At 59.2% G+C, this 387-nt stretch overlaps 1 protein-coding gene across 1 annotated transcript in view; it reads left to right on the forward strand.

Annotated features, from left to right (window-relative positions):
• The first annotated feature begins 51 nt into the window (after nucleotides 1–51).
• BHLHE40 (basic helix-loop-helix family member e40) overlaps nucleotides 52–387 on the forward strand; it is a 2,640-nt gene continuing 2,304 nt past the window's right edge. Inside the window, exons 1-2 of the mRNA XM_031061624.1 lie at nucleotides 52–68; nucleotides 160–385. Of these exons, the coding sequence (XP_030917484.1) occupies nucleotides 52–68; nucleotides 160–385 (243 nt within the window). The remainder of the gene's footprint in view (nucleotides 69–159; nucleotides 386–387) is intronic.

Raw genomic sequence — 387 nt, forward strand, 5'->3', positions numbered from 1 at the left:
GGTGCCAGCAGGGACAGCAGAACCGATAAATAAAACGCTTCTCTCCGGGCTATGCGGCTGATCCTAAAGTATCCACAGGGTTCCCTGAGAGCCTTTTCCGCAGCCTGCTTTTTAACTTATTTCCGTGGAATGTTGCCGGTGGTGGTCCTGCCTGCTCAGGTCTCACCGTGCCCGTCCTCCCGCGGCTCCCGGGAAGGCGCTAGCAGCTCCTGCCTGCGTGGCCGAGCCGGCGGCGGGTGCCAACCTGTCCCTGTGCTCCCAGACTCTAGGTCACCTGGAGAAGGCTGTGGTTCTGGAGCTCACCTTGAAGCACGTGAAGGCACTGACCAATCTCATCGAGCAGCAGCAACAGAAAATCATCGCTTTGCAGAACGGTTTGCAGGCGGG

The sequence above is a fragment of the Geospiza fortis genome, unplaced genomic scaffold (genome assembly GCF_000277835.1).
Source record: "Geospiza fortis unplaced genomic scaffold, GeoFor_1.0 scaffold128, whole genome shotgun sequence".
Lineage (NCBI taxonomy): Eukaryota > Metazoa > Chordata > Aves > Passeriformes > Thraupidae > Geospiza > Geospiza fortis.